The 18652-nt window shown below is 37.6% G+C and overlaps 2 protein-coding genes across 17 annotated transcripts in view; one reads left to right on the forward strand and one right to left on the reverse strand.

Annotated features, from left to right (window-relative positions):
• Positions 1 to 10761, forward strand: part of picalma (phosphatidylinositol binding clathrin assembly protein a) — a 39129-nt gene extending 28368 nt beyond the window's left edge. For 5 of the 16 annotated variants that reach the window (XM_052567083.1, XM_052567090.1, XM_052567091.1 and 2 more), the window contains 9 exons: positions 441 to 548; positions 1529 to 1657; positions 2099 to 2129; positions 2221 to 2320; positions 3514 to 3537; positions 5334 to 5393; positions 6605 to 6709; positions 7409 to 7501; positions 9374 to 10761. In XM_052567083.1, coding sequence (XP_052423043.1) covers positions 441 to 548; positions 1529 to 1657; positions 2099 to 2129; positions 2221 to 2320; positions 3514 to 3537; positions 5334 to 5393; positions 6605 to 6709; positions 7409 to 7501 — 650 coding nt within the window. In that variant the 3' untranslated portion in view covers positions 9374 to 10761. The remainder of the gene's footprint in view (positions 1 to 440; positions 549 to 1528; positions 1658 to 2098; positions 2130 to 2220; positions 2321 to 3513; positions 3538 to 5333; positions 5394 to 6604; positions 6710 to 7408; positions 7502 to 9373) is intronic. The other 11 variants (XM_052567086.1, XM_052567092.1, XM_052567098.1 and 8 more) reach the window with 6 other exon arrangements.
• Positions 10762 to 10798: 37 nt separating this feature from the next.
• Positions 10799 to 15198, reverse strand: ccdc83 (coiled-coil domain containing 83). Its single transcript, XM_052567099.1, has 10 exons — positions 15120 to 15198; positions 14946 to 15003; positions 14778 to 14862; positions 14542 to 14710; positions 13585 to 13752; positions 13096 to 13187; positions 12947 to 13015; positions 12675 to 12861; positions 11639 to 11787; positions 10799 to 11249 (listed from the first exon to the last, which is right to left on the reverse strand). Exons 2-10 carry the CDS (start codon positions 14996 to 14998, stop codon positions 10980 to 10982), a joined length of 1242 nt encoding a protein of 413 aa, XP_052423059.1. The 5' UTR covers positions 14999 to 15003; positions 15120 to 15198; the 3' UTR covers positions 10799 to 10979.
• Positions 15199 to 18652: the final 3454 nt, after the last annotated feature.

The following is an 18652-nucleotide window of genomic DNA, read 5'->3' on the forward strand; positions in this document are numbered from 1 at the left end:
TTACCATTTATATTTAACAAATTAATTTAAGTTTAAGGTTATTTTATTTCATTTAACAAAAATAATTTGTACATTTGCAACTTGTTTGATTATGTATTTAACTTAAATACTAAACATGTGAGAATAAGACTAATATAAAGCCCTGCAAAATGCAAAGTTTTATCTGACAGGAGTCGGCATGATACAGCAAATGTGGTTGTTGGTTGAACTTGCATGGCTGTCTTTGTTACTACAAACATTTTGTGGGAAGTATGAGTCAGTTGCCGTTGGTTAACCCAGTCAAACATTTAAATTAATGATGGCAATTATGCATCACACATGAACTGGAAGAACACATTAACCACTGTTTTAAAATTGCTGTTCTCTGGCGTTCCTCAAACACGTGTAGGTGAACCAGTCTGTAGTGGATTTTTTAGGTCTGACCTTATTTCCTTTAACAGGGTTCGCTGCACCTCCCGCCGCCCAGCCTCCCAGTTCGACGGGCCTTAATGTTGACTTTGACTCTGTATTCGGCAATAAATCGGCCGCCCACAACACGGACTCGACTGGTAAGAGAGAAGTTAACCTAGTTGCTGTAACTCACACACTGCTTTTCTCCACACATGATGCTTCACATCCATCTCACTGCTGAAGGTCAATGTTGTTTGTGGAGTAGTTCATTGGACCACGCTTAAGCTGACAGTGAAACTAGCATGTGCTAAAATGGTTAAACAACCACTTTTACGTTCTTGTAGAAGTTTGCTGTTGTACTTTATTTTTTATTTTTTTTTATTATTTTTTTTTTTTAATAAGAAAAGAAATCATAATGTACTGCATGTTTAGAACTTGCTTTTTAAACCCAAATCACACCTCAGGTTTCTCTTTAAATCTTGAAGCATTAATTTGCTCGATTCTTGGTTTCATTGGATCCAAGTTAAACCCAAGATTGGTTTGAAATCAGTGTGTCTTATGTTGGAGATGTGGCATAAGGGTTAGTGCTATAAATTATTGAGACCTAGACGACCCAGGTTTGGATCCAGCTCTTAACACAATTAAAGAAATTAATGTTAAATTGAAAATTCACTACGTGTTCTTGGTCTCATTATGCATATTATTCCAAGGGGGAATCGGCCTCTTAAAACATCACTAAACATTTTTTAAATGGATACATTTTAATAACATGTAAATGTAGTAATACATAACAGAAGTTGACTTGAATTTGTAAGCTTTTTTTAAATGTGAGCCCATATCATGTATGACCACCATATGTTGCGCAGTTGTGTTTTGAGATGTTCCTCATTCTATCCTCTTTATCTCTTCTCACTGTGTGGTTTGATCTGGTTGGCCGCTGACTTTGCATGGCAATGCATGTCTGGGTGAGTTGACTTCACAAGATTTTACCCACAATCTTTCACTTTCAGTCCTTCAACATTTGCTTTGAGGATGGCTGCCTCTCGCTCCACCCAACCTAATTGTGCTCTTTCTGTTTGTGTGTGTTGTCCATGTCTTGTATCCCTCTCCCATTCCCTCTCCTCTCTGTTTGCTTAAGATGATATTTTAGGTGGCATCCTGAAACCCACAGTGACCTCTCCCAACCAGGGCCTGACGCCCTGCGTCCAACAGCAAGGCAAATTGGTTTCCGATGACTTGGATTCCTCCCTCGCCAACCTTGTGGGAAGTAAGTGTTCTGTTCTTGTTATATCATACAAACAATATTCTGTATTAGAGCTACACGATCAATTAAAAACAAAAAAAACAAAAAAAACTCAAGTTGTCAAATGGCATAGTGTGATTTATTGAATCATAAAAGCTGTGATTTAAGTTAATATATTCACAAACTCATCTCTTCGTGTGCTACAAATATAGCTTGCTTATGAAATGCATTTGAGAATTCAATATTGAGAATATATCACATTATGCAGCCCTGCAAACAAGCATTATCACAATCAGACTTTTTCTTGATGAAAACATTTTATTTTCCCAAATTGAGCCCAACTCTGTATTCTGGTATTAATCATTTAGAATTTAGATTTTATTTATTGATTTAGGATCCTGTAAAAATGAATTTAGCATTTCACAATGGCTGGCATAGTCCTCACTGGTTTTCTCTTTCTTCCAGATCTCGGTATTGGAAATGGAACAGCAAAGAAGTATGACATTTGCCACTCATCTCAGTCCAAATTCATAGTTCTCTTCAAACTCAGTGACTTGATCGTGGTTGTTTTTACTGTTCTTCCTCAGTGACATTCATTGGAGTCAACCCGGTGAGAAGAAGTTGACTGGAGGAACCAACTGGCAACCAAAGATGGCTCCGACCACAACATGGAACCCTGCCACCATGGTGAGGACAACAATATGTGCTTTCTCTGACTCAAATGAAACAAGATTTGTGCTAGAAACAACTGTCAAAAACCAATAGACAGACAATAGCTGGAGTTCCTCCTCTGATTCTGAAACATGGGCTCTGTTCCAAACCCTAATGAGCTGCCTCACTGTCTGCTATCTAGATGGGCAGCTACCTTCTAAACTGCATCATGAGTGACTGAATTGAAAGGCTGTACATTAGCAAAAACTCAATTTCATGTGTCCAATGTAGCATCCCAATGCTTGGACGGTGTATACAGACACAAATGGCTAGCAAAATGCTAACATTTGTTTTGAATATGTACAGTTATCAACAGAGAGGATAGTTTAGCATGGTTTACACTCCTGTCTCTGCAAACATTTGTTTAACCTGCTTTATTATCATGTGATGTTGGAACTTTGAGTCATTGAATGCATTCCATTCACATCTTTATCTGTGTTTATCATTAACCGGGAACTTCTCCGTTGGTGCTGGTATGCTCTTGTGACATCGTTGACAATTTCTGAGTTGGAAGTACTTCAAGAGGCCTTCTGTTGCACTTTTTTCCAAATTGGAAGTTGGTTCCATTATACTTTGGAGTTAGCATGTGGCTAAGCTCACAACTTGATACTTTACACAAATTTTGGATGAAATGGTACATTTAATTAGAACCATTTTCTAGTGATGTGTGTTAGGAATAAAATTAAATGCTATTAATTTATTATTATTATTATTATTAGTGTATAATGGGATTGTCTTTTTATATATTCAGTGTTTTAATAAAATACTTTTCAGGACTGAATAATTATTTATTACTACGCATTTCCCTCAATTCTGTATTTAAGGATTTATTCACCTAGGAAATATTTTTATAGAATTATATTTGTTATAACTGAATTAGTTTATTTACTACTTATTTCTTATGTACTTGAATACATACGATCCTGCTTTTATTTTGACCAAAAATAGGTATATTACCAAGCAACTTGATTTGCTGCCTTAAAACGTTGCCTAGGTAGGCAGCACACTAGCATTTGGAGTAGAGCTGTAATTCACTCTGAAAAACAACTGGAATGTATTCTTTTACAATGTGTTTGTGTGAGCTCACAATGTGAGATGTTATTGTGTTGTATGCCCTCTAATTGTGTCTGTTGCATTGTGTAACCATTCTCGTCCGACGGGATAAACAGAATGGCATGCTTTTCCCACAATACGTAAGTCAAAACGTTGAGTTGAACCATTCTCTGAAACGCATGAGATTATTAACCCCACTGCCTTTGCTTTGGTCACAGTTTATGACCTGTGTGTGTGAGTGACCAAAACTGCACTGAAGCCCATGAGCTGATCTAACCAGATGTTATCTTGGCATGGCTGACAGCTCTGTTCCTCCTCCACCCTTTCCTCTCATCGGTTTCATTTGTTTATCGCCATCAGCAAACAACTGTAGTCATTTTGGCGTGAATCAATGGGCTAGTGTTTCCAGCGGAGGGGTTTACCAGACAATGTGCAAAGTCCAATAAAGTAGGTAATCAAACTGTTCGAGTCATGGCTTGGTAAACATTCTGATGGAAACACTTCATCTAGAGAGTTGTTTCTTTCTTGAACAGGATATGCTGAGCTGGATTGATCGGTGCATCAGCATGGTTTAATCATATTTACTCCTGCAGAGTTGTTTGTGCTTGTCAAACGTTTCTGTAGGTGCCATTTCTCCGAAGATTACTGTACGGCTGAGCTGTTTGCTTACTCTAGCTAGAAGTTCACAAAGTACCTTTTGTATCTTAATGAGATTCCTCAAAGCCTGCAAACACATTTATCTTCCATCATCTTGAGATTCATTGCAGCCTATTTCTGATTTAGTGGGATGTACTCAGAAAAACACACAAGGTTGTGTTTTATATTAGGCTGTAAATTGAATTCTATATTTATAAAATTGATAATTATGGCTCCAAATAGGACAAACAGTTCAGAGCTCTTATACCATTTTACATCAAAATGGTTTTTGTTATAGTTCAAAAGTTAAAGATTGTTTTTGAAATGTCACTTATGTTCACCAAGGCTTTATAATTTTGGTCATAATATAGTACAACCAGTAATTTGATGAAATATTACATTTTAAAATGTCTTCTGTGTCACTTGATCCTTTAGAAATCATTCTAATATGCTGATTTGCTGCTTAAACTTTCTGATTGTTATTAATATTGAAAACAATTTCATTTTAATTTCATTTAATCTTTTTTGCGGGATTTCTTGATTAATTTTCAAAAGAACATTTATTTAAACAATTAAAAATCATATTACTTTTATCAATCACAGTTACAGCCTATGTACCAGCACAAACAAGGAGTGTTGTGACATCACACTCGTCATAGTTCATGGGTAAATGCCCTCTGTTCGTGTTCTATAAAAATGTTTATTTTACAGATTTATTGGTCGTTTGGTCACAGTCACTCTGCTGAATTTAGGAGGCCATTCAGAGTCTGTGAAACATTTCAATGGTGCACAAGTGGAAATAAAAGTGTGTCTGTGGCTACCGAATGCCTCATTGAGAATCTCACAGCTCCTTCACAAAGAGCCTCTCTCTTCAACCAGAGCCCTGCACCTGCAACTAATCACTCTGCCTTCAAAGAGGACACACACACACACACACGCAGTTTCTTTCTCTCTTCCTCTTTATCTCCTTGCCTATATTCCTGTTTTGATGCTCTGGTTGGAGTGTGTAAAGACATCTCTAATGTTTCCCAGATGTGAGCGGCTCTCCGTGAAGAGAAAAAACTTAAAAGACTTGCAAATTAATTAAAAAAAAGCATTCTGCTAGTCCACAAGGTTGCCTTTGTTCACTGTGTGCAAACGTGGAAATTGAGATGGCGTGTTTGGGATAGTTGTGATGTCATGACTGCTCGAGTGGAAATTTCTCACTTAAGGTGTTCAGAAGAATCATCCTTTCATGCTTAAAGCTGATGATGTTTTACCTGTGGTATTTCTGTACTAACGCAGAAACATGTCCTCCTAGGCTCCTTCTGTCATGGCCTTCCCTGCCACGACACCCACAGGAATGATGGGATACGCAATGGTAAGTACAAACTGGGGGTTTGTGCATTACTCACTCAATTAGTGTCAGAAGTATTAGCTTTTCAACTCCTGTATATTCAGAGACTGCAGTCATGCTGTTAGTCCCCACTGGAGCAGTGTGGGTGTGCGGAACACTGTGAAAGGCTCTCCAGAGTGTGAAGCACCTCTTCATTGAGCTTAGGGCAACATTAGACCATTTTGTTCCCCCTCTATTTTTTTTTATTCATCAAGGAATTACTACATTGATTTATCGTCCATTAGCTTTAAGAAAAAAAATGGGCATCAGGTAGTGCATGTTCTTGATTTATATGAATTATTGTTATTTAGTTATATATTAGTAGTAATTAGATTTTAATCAAACAAACTGTTTTGATTGTTATATTAGTGTTATTATTATTATTTATTATTGGAAATATATATATATAAAAAACATTCAGGTATTTTAAGTACAATATGAATTGTACCAACTGATTCATTTAAATGTAAGTACATAGTTGTTAAGGCAAGTTAATATGAAGTTGGACCTAAATTATAAATGGAAACTTTAATATTGTAATACTTTTGAATTTATAAAAAAAAAAATTTATGTATTTAGTGGCACATACAGTAAGCATTCTATCTATAATCAAAATTGAGTCTTTCCTTAGCTCCTTTAGCCATCTTTATAGATTCACAGTATGCTCAACAGAACCCAGTGACAGAGGTTGAGTAAGCCATACAGGTAAAGTCAGTGCAGGCAGTGGTTAATGGCTTAAAGAGAGGATGGCGCTCTGTAAATGACTCTTTTCAATAACAGAATCCGCACTTACATAACTGCTATTATGACTCATCCATTTGGATCCTCCAGTCCCATCCTTAAACGTACCTCAGCTTTTTTTTTTTTTTTTTTTTTTTTTTTTAAAAGAGTTAGAACTTTTATAAAAATATGAGTTGCTCCAAAAACAAGAGGAAGTTTCTGTCTGCTGCAAATCATATAGCTTGGGTGAAGTTAAACAGGAACTCCAGTCAGATCTGATGAGAAAAGTGGGTTCGGACTGGCTCACATAACTCTTTGCTGAGTTTCAGTACTGTCAAAAAAAAATTATGTCAACAGAGGAACTTTTTTAAGCCATTGGAATTTAAAGTTCCAGATAGAAACGCTATGTCCCAAACAGCCATGACAAGCATCACTTGGTTCTTTATTCCTTTAACTTTGGTTTTATTCCTTTCTAGCCCCCTCAAATGGGCTCCATGACTATGATGACCCAGCCCACCATGATGTACACTCAGCCTGTGATGCGGCCAGCCAATCCCTTCGGCCCAGTCTCAGGGGCACAGGTATGATCTCACACACGATGAGTTTACAAACCAAATGTCCCTTAAACAATCAAATTTAGAAGCCTTAAGGTCTGGTGACATTTACTGAATGTCCGCAGACTAAATCTAGCCATTTTAATCATTTTGCATTGACCGACATTCTTTTTAGTTGGCAAAATTTAGCTAATGTGACCACACCTTAATCCAATCAGATTAGTCCTTTACAGAGCACAGCAACATTTATTGGTCTCTGCTTTTTGATAAATGTATTTGCATTGATTCGTCTTGTAACGGAGTCATCCACTCAACCCTGACTGATCACGCTCTATTCTAGAAGCGGCTCCATTCAGAATGCGCTCTAGTTAGTTCACCTTCATGTTCCATCGCAGCGCAATTCTGAATATAAAAGCTAGCATTGTGGCCTTCACACATCTCTGGGGATGGATATGTATTCCACACCGCACCAAATTCTCAGTTGGAAATACATATTGTGCCCCAAGCCACCCCTGCTTCATTTGTGCAGTAGTATTAGCGCAGGAAATCGGTAACATCCCGCAGCCTTGCAGAACGAGGAGGACTTCAGTGGTTCTCTTTTTCATGAACCTCTCTGTTATTCTCTAGCCTGTCTGGCTCTGAATTGTCCTCTCGTGTGTGTGTGTGTCTGAGTGTTTCCTGGCTGTCCTCAGACCCCTTCAATCTCTCTCGTTCTTTCTGAACTAGCTCTCTACAGCCTCTAGTCCTTCCAGTTCAAGTCCTCTCAGAGCTCCGGGACAGGACCCTTTTGCACAGCTGTCTCTGAAGGATTTCCTTTAGGTACAGCATGTCTGCTGTGTGTGTGTGTGTGTGTGATTGATCGACAGGAGCTTCTTGCTTTATATAATAGTTTGTTTCTATTGCAAAAACTCTTACCCGTTTTTCTCCATGTGCTGCAATACTAATGTTTTCTATATACATCAGTATAATGTGATTCATAACCATTCACTTCAGTAGAGCCAGTCTCTTGAAGTTCATTAACCAATCATGCATGATTCTGTTCTGTTTTCCTTGTGATTTAAAGGGGTCATATCATGTGGAATCAAATCTTTTGAGTTCGCCATGTAAGGGAAGTAGCAACAGAGCTTTCTTGAAAAATGTCTTAAGTTTTTTTAAACCAGAGTATCTCTTAAGGGGAAGTCGTGGCCTAATGGTTAGAGGGTTGGACTCCCAATCGAAGGGTTGTGACGACGGAATTGTGGGTGGGGGTAGTGCATGAACAGCTCTCTCTCCACCTTCAATACCACGACTTAGGTGCCCTTAACTTAAAAAGTGAAAGTGACAAAAAGTTGGGTGTTCGATGCCTTGCTCAAGGGCACCTAAGTCGTGGTATTGAAGGTGGAGAAGAGAACTGTACATGCACTCCCCCCACCCACAATTCCTGCTGGCCCGGGACTCGAACTCACAACCTTTCAATTGGGAGTCCGACTCTCTAACCATTAGGCCACAACTTTTAACCTCAGAACACGAGTGTCTAGTGTTGTCGTGGCCTCCAGTAGTTTGTTGTTGTTTTGTCTTCTCTGTTTCTTTTCCAACTGTGAATCAGTGACCCATCTGGGAGCATCAGAGGTTTAAAAAAGTCTGTATAGTACACACACTTTTTTTAAGCTTTTGTAAAAATAAAACTTTGGGGAAGAAGTGACATGCACCCCTTTAAATGTAAACATTTTCTTTTCTCTCTGGATCTCCTGGTGCATAAAGAAGATCTGTAAAGTTGCAAAGACTTAAGTCACAAATCAAAAGAGATATTCTTTATAAAAGTTGAGACTCGTCCACACCTTCCTAAAACTGCTCATTCTAACGCTCTCACATCATTATGTGGGAAGATTTGCATAATGCCGCCCAGATATTCACGCAAAGAAAGAAGACGTACCTTTTTTTTATTCGTTGTAGTATTGTTGTTACCGTGAAAGCAAAACTACTTTGTTTGGCCTTCCAAAAGAGGATGATATCCGCTTCGTCATGCCTGGAGCTGATCCGTGCTGGTCACTGAGGAAATGCATTAACTTTGCATTGTGGATCGCCGGATCGGCTTTCACCGTGGACGAAGCGGAGTCCAGCCCAGGGTTGTGACATGTGGTTGCCACAAGCCCAATGGATGCTCCTTCTTAGAATCCTCTGGCCACGCTGTTCTCAAGCCGGTCTACACTTACTCAAGGTCGCGGTGTGTGAAGCTGTTTCGTTGAAAGAGTTAAAACTACTATGTTTGGCCTTCAAAAAGATGACACAACTAGAAATCATGTTTATACCACGTTTAAAATGGGTTTTATGTTTATGTCTCGGTGCTCCGGCCAGACAGGGCATCACTATACGTTAAACCAAATAATGTTCTTTTTAGCAGCATCGTATGACCCCTTTAAGTTTTTATCATTTTCATAGTAGGTTATCCTGAGTTGCAGCTTCATAAACTCATCTCATCATTTATTGGCTGCTTTACTGGATACATTTGCATATTCAGTTCATTTAGTGACATTATATACAATTACGATGGACAGTCGATCATCCAAAAAAAAAGCATTCAAACTTGTGCTCCTGGACTTGGTATAAAATGTAATAATGTGTACGTTCATCACAATCTGTCAGATAATACAAAAAATGTTCTAAAATATGCAGCTTGGCTGTACTAGTAAATGTGCATTTCTCTGATTCCAGATGCAGTTCATGTAGGTGAAGGAGGGTCGACACTTCCCAAGAATGAATTACACGGCAATCTCAAACCTTTAATCTCTCTCCAGTTGGCTATTCGACTCTTCACAGAGTTCTGCCCCAGTACAAACCTGTGTAGGAATCAGAGGGAGGGGTGGGAGGGGCTTTATGGAATATGATGGGTGGGGTTGGGAGGGCTAAGACTCTGTTGCCCAGAGATGGAGGACACCGCGCTCATTTTGTAATTTGTCGCGATAAAAGTTATTTTACCGTCTATAACGAAACACATGGGTGTTGAGAGAGCGTGAGTGCCAGAATGTGGTGGGTTTTCACGCAAACACGACCTCACTTTTTTCCATTGAATGCAAAAAGAGGGATTTGGGTGGAGTTCTGTCTTTATCCGATCACCAATCAAAGCATTACCTGATTTAACCATCACCAATTAGAAATTCTAACATCGGTTTCTACTATGATTTCTACTTTTTTATGTTATGACGTTTGCAGTAGACATTCCTTGTGTATCGTCTGTATTTATTTATGATTTGCCCACTGAGGACATGAAAGAAATGAATAATCTTTTTGTTTTTTCTTTTGAATTATGCGTTCATATGGGTATGATTGGTTGTATAATTCGGATTTTGAGTGACTGGATTATGAAAAAAGATATATAATATAAAAATGGGGGAAAATGGACACCTATAAACTGACTGATACAGCACTAAGTATTCTCAGAAGCAGTTTTATGTCTAGTGCAATTTCTTTGTAGCTCAAACGCTCACGGCCCTCCATTCGTACTCGCATAGGATCAAATGTACCAATCATTATGCCACATAGTCAGTTCTGTGCCCCAGGGAGGTGGGTGGGTTTTCGTGAGGGAGCATTTAGCAAAGCACTACATTTGTGATTCAGCGACATTGCATTTGGGGAAGATCTGTATTGCTTTCTGCTTCGCATGTCATTATTTTACATTTGAGCATTATATGGCTGCCTTTTCAACCTGAATGTGCAGAGTTGCCTTCATTTTCGGGCCATCTAGAAGGAGAATAGTTGTGTGTGTGTGTGTGTGTGTGTGTGTGTGTGTTTGTGGATGCAAGTGTGTGAATGTGAGCAAGAAACGCAGGTTGCCGTCTGTATCGGGATGGGGTCAGTAGTGTCTAGCTGTATGTCCAGTGGAGGGGCGAAATGGGGTGCTGTTGATCAGTGCCCCGTGTACATAAAACAGGCCCTGTCCAATAGGGAAGTACACAAAAGGTGGTCCAAATATGAGGGCGATTCTGTCCATTGGTTTATCATATTTACTGCATCATCCCTGCAGATTATATTTTGTTTATATGACAAAAAAGAAATGAAGCAGAATTTGGGTGATTTTCAAATAAAGTGCAGCTTCCACAGAACTAATTGTGTATGTTTGTTAATTATGTGTTGTGTTTGTGTGTGTAATCATATTTATATCACATACATACAAAGTATTACATATTTTTATGTATTATGCATGTATTATAAATTATTTATTTGTATAGTTGGAGTGCATAAATAGTTTGCCATTCCTGTTTTAATTATTATCAAACAGCTGCTAAATTTCACAGGTGTTGTTTACAGAATTATACATATATCATTCGCCATCTAGAATAAAATTTTTATCCAACAGCTGAATTTCACAGGTGTCATTTAGAGATTCATCAGCTTCTCCAGACTGTGAACTTGACGGTTTAAACTTTCTATGGATGATATTTGTTGTAACTGGCCAACTTTCAGTTTGTAGCAGGTCAAAGGTCATCTCCTCGCCCATATCCGCCGGGTCATTTGGCAGTGGGTGCAGGGGGTATGCTTTACCTCTCACCCACAGCAACTTCTGCTCCAGCGAGCCCAGATGCGTTGGCCCCTTCACACAAACACAGCATGTTAAAATGGCTTCCGGTTTGGCTTCACTAACAAGGGTAGTGACTGTTCCCCATCCCTGCTCGTTTCATCTATATTCTAGCCCATGATGCCTGGGAAAGTCAGTACGAAAATCAAAGATTCTCTTTTTCCACAGATCTTATCTTGCTTATGTGCCACTGAGAGAGCCTTTTCAAGATCTGCTGCCTTTGGCAGAAATCCTTTCTGGGTATTTTGCCTGATAACTTCTCAAACATAAGCACAGGGGGCTCTTCTGAGGGGGCATCATTTGTCATAAATGTGATGCTAATTAAAAATTAATGATTGTTTATTGATGCCATCTTCATCCGTAATGTGACTAGGTGGGGTGAACACAGCTAGTATTGTCCTTACCGTGAAATCGGTATGATCGCTGAATATTTCGCTGAAGTTAGGTGGGGTGGAAGTTGTTGTGCTACCAGAGGCAGTCACATTGCTTTTCTGTTGAGCCCCTTTGACTTCTGTTAATGGCTGGAGGGGATACCGGACTCTGTTGACCAGCTCTGGAAATGAATATGCATTATGGGAGATTAATGTCAGGCATTTTATGTTTAATCGTTTGGAGTATTTCCTATGGGCTTTTAGAAAAAAAAAAAAAAAAAAAAAAAAAAAAAAATATATATATATATATATATATATATATATATATATATATATATATATATTTTATAGGTTGTTGTTGTTGTTTTTTGTCAGTTAAAATGCAGTCATTTTCAGTAGAATCTGTAAATGCAGTTTCATAACAAGGTTCGGGAGGAGCACGTCAGATACTTGTCCTAATTAACACAGGTGGAGCCACTTAATATAATCAACCTTAGGGTATAAATACAGCTGAATTAGCCAACCTGTCTCCATTGATGGTTTGTCAGCATCCCCCCTCCATCCCCATCTCCTCCACTAGAGTTAATTTTACACTTTTACATATACGGGGGTACTCTAGGTTCGGGCCATTCCCGAGCTCGAAGCCCCTTCCCCTGACAGCACGCCAAATATGCACTATAATACTTCAGCTAATTATATGTAAGTGTGAACTCGTGAATTGGGAGTTTTGTGCGAGTCAAGTAATTATGACAATGTGAAGAGAAAAATGTTTTTCGTTTTTAACATATTAGGCTTACAAATACGACTTAATATGAACATATATTTTGCTAATAATTCAAACTAAGAACTATCTAAATCGAGAAATAACAGAATTAAGGATCCAGCACTAGCCAAGCAACCGTCACTGAGGGATTTCTCCTGCTATTTTAGCGTTTCAGTATGTCTACTGTTATGGTGCCATCTTGTGGTTATAAATGTCAATACAAAATGATTCTAAAGCTCCATGTGTTCAGTTAAGTCTTTTTATTCTTAGACTGAACACTGCTATTATTAGGGATGTTTGGATTACCTGATGTTTCCTCGGGGCTTATTTTCATTATGTTCCTGTCCATATTGTGGGTGTCATGGGACCCAAGGCTAGCAGATTGCTCAAGAAACTCGTTGCCTGGGCTGAGGGAAACAAGATCCAAGATCTCCTCTTCTAACTTCTGGACGGTGGATTCCAACACTGCGACCTTCTCGTTATATAGGGGAACCTGATATGGACGATTAGCGCCATTGTGTTATCTTTGCATGTTACAATAAGATGCCTGTAAAATAGAACTTAAAACATGACCAAACCTGTTTTTTCAGCCAATGCATTTCTTTAATCTCTAGTTTACTCATGTCATCAAGGTTTTCTTTTGCTCTCTAAAACATAAAAGCCATTTCAGTACCTCAGAACACACAAAATATTCACAATTCAGACAACGATACGGTGTTTGCAGTACCTCAAAGGCAAGATTAATTCCATCCTTTAAACTCTGTGCTACTTTTTGCTCCGTTTCATTGATAGCCGCAACCAGAGATCTCTGAAAATATTCTGGATTTTTTTTTAAATATATTAAAATGTTATTTGTTTTAAAAAGAACATTTATTTTTAGATGTCTTGAATAAGCTGTTTCACATAGCAGATGTTTATCTACAGTCAATAAGACATAATATTAACATATATTTTCATGAAGTCATTCAATTTTTTTTTTATATATATATATATATATATATATATATATAAAGTCAGATATTCATTTGTCCTGTTGCATGTAAACATCCATTATGTTAATTATTAATCCATAAACATTAATAAAAAAGAAGCATTACATTATTATTAGCGTTCTGTGAGATTACTGTAAACTTATGACCACAACTGTATAGTATTTTATACGCAAACATAATCAGAATGTGTGTTCAGAGTGAAGTAGATGGAGGAAAACACACACCTGATATCTCCTGAAAAGTCCTTTGTGTTAAGGCAATATCTTTTTCCAGTTTCTGTATCTTTTGCTGGTCTTTAATGCTGCCGTCATTCTTATACTGAAGCCATACATGCTGTTCCTCCTGCAGTTCCTTCACTTGCACCTGCAGCCGTGCAAGCTTACAGCGCAGTTCTGTATAAACCACACAGACTGTTTTTGAAGGTATTCACTAAGATACAGCAATGTACTTGTATTATTTATGCATCACATATAGCCATAAAACTAGTACATGTTGTGGGTTATATTACAATTTTTCGGTAGCTGTAGCTTTGTGTGGTTGATTCACTGGAAAATTGTGTAATGTTCTTTTATGGTATTTTGCATCTTTTTTGAAGCTTGAAAAGTGAGAATATTGTAAAATGCCTAAAGGGTTAGTTCTGATAAAAATTCTAATTAAATGTTAATTTTCTTGCCCTGGTGTTGTTCTAGTGCAATATCCACTTCTATCTTTTTTAGGATAATGAAAAGAAGAATACAAAAATTTTATTTGTGCTCTTTCTATATACACTAATGGCAGTAGGAAGCGAAAAGCAAAAAGGGGTGTATTTTTTATTATTTTTTTGTAATCAAAAAGACACAAAAGTATCACTGAAAGTTCACCGAGTTTTCTTGGTGCATACAATAGAGTTTATTGGAAGACAAAAAAATAAATTAAATGTACTATAAAAGAAAAACAAATGAAATCCTGGTCTCCTGTATCTTCCTGCTTCTGCACAGTATATTTTATTAATAAGGTGTACTAAATTTGGTCTTTAATATCAAGTACAAGAACCCACTCCTGAAATATGACTTTAGAATATGCTAAATATAGCGTATTTTTCAAACTAGAAAGATTCAGTCCCCATTTGTTGCAACAGAAGGTTAGAACACGAGTGTGTGATAATGATGACAGTCATTTTTGAGCTATTGTCACTCAAGTACCTTCTAGTTCTTTCTGTTGCTTGTGTTTTAGCTCCAGATTCTCCCGGGCCGTGCACTCCACCTGCTCTTCATCTTCTCGCTGCCTTTGCTCCAGGTTCCTCTCCTGCTCCTTCATCTTCTTCTGCAGGTCACGCACATAACCCTTATGCTCTTCTCTCAGCTGCTCCTGCTGCAGACACGTGTTTGAGTTTAGTCTTCTTCCCTCATCGTCTACCAAACATAACGTTGACACTTACCAACTTTATCAGTTTATTCTTCTTATCTTCTAGTTGGGATATTTCTTCCTCAAAATCTTGAATCTCTTCCCTTTTAACTTGAATTCTATTAGAAATAAAGATATTAGACTCACAAAAATAGACAAAGCAGTGAGGATATACAATATTAAGAACCGTAACGTTACTAACTGGAACTGTATGAAGGCCTCTGACAGAGATGTTGTATCTAATGCCTTGCTCATTTCCCCTTATGCCAGGAAATGATCGTGTTTAATGTGAAAAACAAACAAAAACAACAGCATTTATTACACTTTCAAAGAGACTGTGTTATGATAACAATCTGTGGTGGTAAGTGAAGCCTACCTGTGAGCTGCGTTTTCTTTTTTATTCTACGTAACGTTATTTACTTTTAAATTACCGGATTTGTTTACACGTTGTTAAGGAAACTAACTGCAGCTGTGAACTCGATCAGCAGGGGGCGTACGTTCATACATTTTATTCTGAATCTGAACGGTATGAAAAATGTCATATCCTCAGGAGGAAAGGTGTTTAACAATGTAATTATTTTGTTTAGAGCATAATAAAATTTTTGAACAATTTTATTTTTGAAAAATTATATTTTGTACATATGCTATGTCCTCTGTAGGCACCAAAATAAAGTGACATAAATAGACATTAAAAGTTAAAAACATTGGAATTTTAAAAAACATATAAATTTTTAGGTTTCAGGATTTTAAAAAAAAAAATTGTATACGAACTTTGTGTAAAGATGATTATAAAAATATATATATAACAGAATTTATGCAATATGTGTGTAAAATTTCCATAAACTGGTTCTCCCATTAAACACAATGTTATCTATGCACTGTATCTAATTTGCATATTGCTGTTGGGACAGCATGGTGAAAAAAAGAAATGTAATAATGGGAGTAATATTTGGCCACATTTTCATACTAATATCTAATGTTTCATAAGAATATTGATAAACAATTTGTTTTGCTATTCAATTGTTTTGTCTCCCGAGATGTGTAATAAACATGTTTTAGTCCTGGTGTCCTCTACAGTGGACATTATTTCATAACCGGACGTCATATTTTGATTTGAAACCCCATTACATTTTCCTGAGATACAGTATGTTGATACATGAAAATTAATCAGATTTAAATGATAATTACAAAATATTGTAATTTTCTATAAGGATGTACAATTTTATCACTGAATTAATGTCAGCCATATTTAAAAACAAAGGAGAAAGAGTGGTCATGGTGAATCATCCAATATTTGGTATCTCTGAAAAAGCCCTGAATGTGCTCTTTACAGGACATACAGATTTAAAAATGTGATATGTGTGGTCTCAGAGCAATTCACTAAAATATAATGTCCATGACAGAGACAAAAGCTCTATAGTTGGGTCATATACATAAAAGCACACACACACACATGCTATATATATATATATATATATATATATATATATATATATATATATATATATATATATATATATATATAGCAAACAAAAAGTACATTCTGATATTCTGATGATTATCATTAGGAGTTCACATACAGGTGCATTTCAATAAATTAGAATGTCGTGGAAAAGTTCATTTATTCCAGCAAATCAACTCAAATTGTGAAACTCGTGTATTAGATAAATAAATTGCTGCCTCAATTCAGCATGGCATGGAGGTGATCAGTATGTGGCTCTGCTGAGGTGTTATGGAAGCCCAGATCTCTTAGACCGTGGACTTCAGCTCATCTGCATTTTTTGGTCTCTTGTTTCTCATTTTCCTCTTGACAAGATCTGGTGAGTTTGCTGGCCAGTCAAGCACACCAACACCATCGTCATTTAACCAACTTTTGGTGCTTTTGGCAGTGTGGTCAGGTGCCACATCCTGCTGGAAAATGAAATCTGCATCTTCAAAAAGCTGGTCAGCAGGAGGAGACATGAAGTCCTCCAAAATTTCTCGGTAAATGGGTGCAGTGACTATGGTTTTCAAAAAACACAATGGACCAACACCAGCAGATGACATTGCACCCCAAATCTTCACAGACACAGACTGTAGAAACTTAACACTGGATTTCAAGCAACTTTGGCTATGAGCTTCTCCACCCCTCTTCCAGATCTTTAGGACCTTGGATTCCAAATAAAATACAAAACTTGCTTTCATCTGAAAAGAGGACTTTGGACCACTGGGCAACAGTCCAGTTCTTCCTCTCCTTAGCCCAGGTAAGATGCCTTTGACATTGTCTGTGGTTCAGCAAATTACTTGACACGTCTGTGTGTGGGTGGCTCTTGATGCCTTGACCCCAGCCTCAGTCTATTCCTTGTGATTTCCACTCAAATTCTTGAATCGATTTTGCTTGACAATCCTCATAAGGCTGCGGTTCTCACGGTTGTTTGTTCATCTTTTTCTTTCACACTTTTTCCTTCCACTCAACCTTCTGTTAACATGCTTGGATACAGCACTCTGTGAACAGCCAGCTTCTTTGGCAATGGACAACTGTCAGATCAGCAGTCTTTCCCATGATTGTGAGGAAAACTGAGAGACCATTTTGAAGGCCCAGGAAACCTTTGCATTTGTTTTGAGTTGATTAGCTGACTGGCATGTCACCATATTCTAATTTGTTGAGACAGTGAATTGGTGGGTTTTTGTTAAATGTGAGCCAAAATCACCACTATTAAAAGAACCATGTTTGCATTGAATTTATTTAATACACAATTTTTAAAATGTAATTTGAATTACTGAAATAAATGAACTTTTCCATGAAATTATAATTTATTGAAATGCACCTGTAACCTGTGGGTGTAACAGCTGATAGTCAGGGGAAGACATAAAACTACTTAGGTTCATTAAATAGTCTGATTCACAAGGAGTGGAGAGGTAGTGACGTTATAGGTGATGTTTAATTTTCATACATACCTAGGTTGCGTATTAAAAGATGCGCAGGATTTTCCGTAAAATGCGCAGGATTTTCTGTGGCGTTATCGAGAGGACATTAATATCATGATGTATATGGCACGTGCGTGTGACAGCATTTTGTTGTATTCTGTATTGCTTGGAAAAAATGATGTTATTGTTGTCTAGATATACTAGTTTGTCAACAGTAAAGACTGTTTATTTTATTTTTTTATTCTTATTCTTATTTTTTTATTTATTTATTTTTTTTTATTAAAAGATTAGATGTTTTAAAAAGGGTAGGCAGTGTTCGAACTATACCGTGTCCTTTGGGGGAGCCCAATTCTTTTTTTTTTTTGGGGGGGGGGGGGGGGGGGGGTGGTAGAGGTCGTGCACATGCGCATGCCTCAAATAAGGACTTACAACAGCTACAAGTGTATGCACTATTATACATTATCGACACGAGTGCCTCAAAAAAGGACATATAATGACTTACAAAGATACATAACAGCTACAATATGCACTATTATACTTTATCGACACAAATTGATAGGTCAGGAAGACAGCCTTGAATGATGTTGCGCTCTCCTCCGTTAATTTAGAATTCACCTCAATTACTTTATTTGCCAGAATCGCCTTTTGCTTAGTCAGTGCCACTTCAATGGCCATCTTGTGTGCAATGCTGTCCCTGTATTTATATATATAATTTTTCGCGACTGGTTCTGAGCATTAATCATTAATCCACTCCTCAGACAAGTGCGTGCCAGGTACCTTTTCAGACAGAAGAAGGTTTTTTGCGTCCTTACAAGTTGTAACGAGTGGGAAAAAATGTGGCCCCTTTAAGAGCTGCGCGCTCCCTGTAAAACGGTATGCACTCTGTATGATAATGTATACAAGCGCGACTCGAATCGCCCCCTGTATGCGGGTAATCTCTGTTTGGAAATCATTTTGTTTTAATCTTGTTTGTTTTGTTTTGGTTACGCTGTGGACGGTGGA

The sequence above is a fragment of the Carassius gibelio genome, chromosome B10 (assembly GCF_023724105.1).
Source record: "Carassius gibelio isolate Cgi1373 ecotype wild population from Czech Republic chromosome B10, carGib1.2-hapl.c, whole genome shotgun sequence".
Classification (NCBI taxonomy): domain Eukaryota; kingdom Metazoa; phylum Chordata; class Actinopteri; order Cypriniformes; family Cyprinidae; genus Carassius; species Carassius gibelio.

Bases quoted from the DNA above. Each gene is read 5' to 3' on its own strand.
- ccdc83 (XM_052567099.1), bottom strand. From the start codon at position 14,998: ATGAGCAAGGCATTAGATACAACATCTCTGTCAGAGGCCTTCATACAG. The intron at 13,188-13,584 runs GTGTGTGTTTTC...AAAAAAATCCAG, and splicing joins GACTTTTCAGGAGATATCAG to AATATTTTCAGAGATCTCTG. The intron at 12,862-12,946 runs GTTTGGTCATGT...CGTCCATATCAG, and splicing joins TGCATTGGCTGAAAAAACAG to GTTCCCCTATATAACGAGAA.